A 4,285-nucleotide genomic window follows, 5' to 3' on the forward strand; every position below is an offset into this window, starting at 1 on the left:
TCCTTCTTACCAATCGCTTTCTGCCTCCGTGAATTCGACTCCTTGGCCTGGACAATGCACGTAGGCGCCCTTTAGGAAACCTGTGAGAGAGCCCGCGAGGAAGGGGTGGAGGGCGAGGAGGCGACCGAGGGAGGCTTTGAGGGAGGCCGCTTCCAGGGTTGCCTGACGGTGGGACATGAGAGTGGACGAGTTGGAGGTGTTTAAGAAGAAGAAGCAGGTTCAGCAGGGGAAAATAAGTGAGGAGTAGGGGTAGAATGAAGGCAGGAGTTAGTACGAGGGGGCTGTCGGTGCTGCGGTCACGAGGGCTTAGCCAATGGCTTACCTCGTAAAAATAGTGCATGTTGATGATGGTGACGGGGCACAGCATCTTGTCCAGGATGGAGAGGTGATATTTCCGGTAACACGTCTGACAGATGATTGAGAGAGATGGAATGGAAACGGGAGGAGGAGAAGAATGCGAGAAATAATAGATGAGACTCGAAAGAGAGACGTGGAATGTGTGGAGGAAGGAGGCACGGGAAGAAAAGCCTGCCCTCCCTGTACTGGCTGCGGGACGTCAGATTTGCGCTTTGGGTACTAATCCTAAGCTTTTTCCTCTCTCCCTCTCTCGCCCGCACCTCATCATTCGTAGAAGCCTCAATCCATGTGCATCTAGTCACACGGAAATGCTGCGTGGCTCTGCGCCTTGCCCTCATGTCCACCCCCCCTGTCAGAAGCTTCACTATCCTCCACGTCGATATATCATTTAATTCTTTCCCAGATAAAAAGAACATCATCCAAGCGAGGATTGCTACGACACCGCCGAAGGCGACTGAGGCGTACAGTCCGCCACCGTTGGAAATATTAGAGGACATCATGAGATACCAAGGGGCAAAGTCTGTCGTATATTCACGCATTGTCCATGATGTTCTCCTTTCTGCTTAGAAATTATCTGTTATATCGTGATTTAATAGAATAATTGGGGAAAAAAAAAGGTAAAAAGTTGCGGACATGCCTTTTGGTGGGCGAGATTGGAAAGACGGAATGGGCAAGACGTTTCGTATTCCCTAATCATTTCATTTTTCTCCGCGCAGCCCAGTTCCCCCGTACAATGTATAACTTGCACTAACGCATCGTTGTCGCAGCGAAGTGCGCATTCATAGAAGAACGTTCGTGTGCCTGTGGAGACATTTTGTGACGTCCTGGCTCCGGGCTCGGTAACGGTCGGCAACGGTTTGTACGAAGGGGTGCGTGGCTTTCATGTAGGGGAATGGACAACTCTTTGAGGCTGAGTAAGGAAATTCATACTTTGAGGATCACATTTTACAATTTGATGGGACCATGAGAGGCAACGAAAGAACATTCATCTGCGAGATATGCCGTGATTTAGTGAGCGAAGCCTTTGATTATCCTTTCGGGCCTGCCGTATCGACGTCGAATTGTGACTCATTGGGACAGATGTAGGTTATAACTCGATAGATTGGAGAGTGGTAGTTATGTGATGTTGTGAACACTAAAAGGGAGGAACGACAGCAATGACTTCCTCTGAACTGGTAACATAAGCGGCAAATCGGGATTTTCCTTCTTCATTTGTGAGCACGGTCGCGTACTCACCGCCAGACCCCACCAAATCCATTTTGTTTATTTCTCTACATTTCTCGCCAATTCCTCCGACATTCCCGTGTTCTCATCTGCATCTCGCCAACTTTAAACTGCTGTATTTGGTATCCTGGCATTACTCTTGGATATCAGCTGAAGATTTTTGCTGCTTAAGACTTCAGATTTTGACATTTAGATATTGCTGTCCTTGCATACCGGCATCTCGGTCAGTCCTGTCCTTGGACACTCATGGCTGTGGACCTCACCAGCCACCTTCCGCGTCACTTTTGTTACCTTCCTCGCGGGCGTGCTTCTCCTCAGTATCCCGCACGCTTCTCTCCCATATCGTGGGAGCGTGAGGATTCAAACTTACAATGTCACCCTGTAAGCGAATACCTGCTCACAACTTTACCTACAAGCCTGCACCTACTTTGCTCTTCCCCCTCGGGCCTGCTCCCGTTTCCCTTTCCACCTTCCTCCCACCAGCATCGTCCATCCTTACCCTGTTTTTCCCGTTTCAATACAAGCCTAATACTGAAGAAATTTCATCGACGTCCGCTCCTAAACCTTTTGTTCACGCTTCATTTCTCCTCCGCCGGCCCTCCCCCTCCTGCCTGGTCGATGGCCACTACCACAGCCTGTCCGCCCTCCTTTTGCGCCGCCGCTCTCCCTCCCTGGCTCTCGGGCCTTCCCTCCATCGAATCCTCCAGCGCCCGCTCCTCCATCTCCACCTCCTTCGAGTCATTCATTGCCCCTAGCCCCTTTCCACCCGTCTCCGGCAGCATCATGGCGGCCATCGCGGCCACCACCGTCACGGCTATATGGAGGGAGGGAGGGAGGGAGGGACCGTGAGGAGGGGGCAGAGAGGAGAGTGGGAGACGCAAAGACTGGATGGCCACACGGGGGTGCACCGCATCATCGAAGAGCCATCGATGCCGATGCTCTCCCCTCCCATCATCCACCACACCCTTGCCCTTTTCCCTTCCTCCCTCCCCCCCTTTGCTCCTCCTTACCTGTCAAGATACCCCCTGGGACCCAATTATTTATGGCGCCTCCCCGAATAATTTCCGGGGCGAGAATCGCGCCAACCCGGGCGACGGCCGACGCGACCGAGTGCCCTGTGCTGCGGACAGCGGTGGGATAAGACTCAGGGGTGGCCACCCACGTCGCGGAGGAGGCTGGGAGGGGGAGGGAGGGGAGAGAGAGAAGGATTCTCTGGATCAGATGCGGCCTTTCAAGTCCTTGGTTCGTTCTCCACGCATCTTTCCCTCTCTTTCTCCCTCCCTCCCTCCCTCCCTCCCTCCCTCCCTCCCTCCCCTCACCGGCCATGGCCCCAATCCGACATATCATGGCGGCGGTCAGGAGGTGCGGATGGGCGGGGAGGCGGAAGCCTGAGAATAGGGCCAAGAGGAAAGCCCCCAGAGCAGCCAGGAGGTAGGTGGAGACTTGAGTGTTTTTACGGCCGCAGCGCTCGAGGAGGGCAAGCGCGAGGAGCACACCCACGGCCTGGGAAGGAGGGAGGGAGGGAGGGAGGGAGGGCGGGCGGGATGAAAAAATGCAACGGGTTAGATGTGGAAAAAGTCTCTCAAAAGACAAGCCGATGCCGAGGGGCAATGGATCGCAGAGCGCCAGTCATTGCGGTCACCGTCCTTTCCCCCCCCAATGGAGATCTATCTCCCCTGCTCGCCCCCCCGAGTCTTCCTAGCGGGGAGCACAGTCCGCACTCCCTCCCACCCTGCCCTCGCCTCACCTCTGAGGCCGCCGCGTAGAGCAAAGCCGGGTAGTCAAAGAGGGCGTCGTCCTCCCCCCCCTCCAGGGTGAAGAGGGAGGCGCAGAGGATGATAATCCCGTAGTAGGCAAGGCCGAAGGAGAACCAGATCAGCCAGAGCCAGAGGGTGGTGGCGCGCAGGCCTGGGACCAAGAGCAAGGGTAGGGTCTTGAAGAAAGCGGCGAAGGCTGAGGGGGGCTTCTCGGTGGGCGCCCCCTCCGAGACGGAGAGGCGGTGGTGGTGGTGGGCGAGCAAGGGGCAGGCTGGCTGGACTTGTCGCGCCGCCTCGTCCTCTGCCCCGCCCTCCCTCCCGCCTTCCCTCCCGCCCTCCCTCCCGCCTTCCCTTCCGCCCTCCGCCTCGAGGGAGGCGGCATGGTCCCACCGGAGATCAAAAAGGTGAGACCGGAGGTCTTTGATCCCGTTCCATTGCGCCGCCTTGATCAGGACTTTCCACGCGTCCTCGGTGCGGCCCTCCTCCAAGAGCCAGCGGGAGGACTCGGGCAGCAGGAGGCAAGCGAAGGATGTGATCAGGAGGGGGAGGGTGGCCAGGACTATGGGAGGGAAGGAGGGCGGGACAAGGAGAGGGACATGAGAGCGGGGCACAGGCGACGCAATGGGAGGAACGAGTAAGAGGGGAAAGAGGGCGGGCATGATATGGAAAAGCACGACCGGCGCATGGAAAGCGGAGGGCGGGAGGGAGGGAGGGCGGGAGGGAGGGAGGGCGGGAACGCACGCGTCAGGTAACGCCATCCATGCTCAGTGAGGACCCCCCAGGCCATCCCTACGACGGTGACGGAGCCCAGCACCCAGAACATCTGCATGAGGAGGAGGATGTTGCCTGGGAGGAGGGGGAGAGAGGGAGGGAGGGAGGGAGGGAGGAAACAAAGGGCATGAACGAGGTTGGCTCCGAGGGGTAAACAGAGCGCACGGAGAAATTGT

General features: G+C 56.9%; 2 protein-coding genes across 2 annotated transcripts; both read right to left on the reverse strand.

The window, feature by feature from the left end:
* Positions 1 to 6: 6 nt before the first annotated feature.
* NGA_0221100 (uncharacterized protein) lies at positions 7 to 940 on the reverse strand (the record flags this gene model as incomplete). Its single annotated transcript, XM_005854351.2, has 3 exons — positions 618 to 940; positions 323 to 406; positions 7 to 162 (listed from the first exon to the last, which is right to left on the reverse strand). Exons 1-3 carry the CDS (start codon positions 894 to 896, stop codon positions 7 to 9), a joined length of 519 nt encoding a protein of 172 aa, XP_005854413.1. The 5' UTR covers positions 897 to 940.
* Positions 941 to 1,538: 598 nt separating this feature from the next.
* On the reverse strand, positions 1,539 to 3,895 carry NGA_0221000 (svop protein; the record flags this gene model as incomplete). Its single annotated transcript, XM_005854350.1, has 4 exons — positions 1,539 to 2,395; positions 2,592 to 2,756; positions 2,901 to 3,084; positions 3,329 to 3,895. The coding sequence occupies 4 exons, from the start codon at positions 3,893 to 3,895 to the stop codon at positions 2,160 to 2,162; spliced, it is 1,152 nt and encodes a 383-aa protein (XP_005854412.1). The 3' UTR covers positions 1,539 to 2,159.
* Between the last annotated feature and the right edge of the window lie 390 nt (positions 3,896 to 4,285).

This window comes from Nannochloropsis gaditana (assembly GCF_000240725.1).
Source record: "Nannochloropsis gaditana CCMP526 unplaced genomic scaffold scaffold532, whole genome shotgun sequence".
In the NCBI taxonomy this organism is placed as follows: domain Eukaryota; class Eustigmatophyceae; order Eustigmatales; family Monodopsidaceae; genus Microchloropsis; species Microchloropsis gaditana.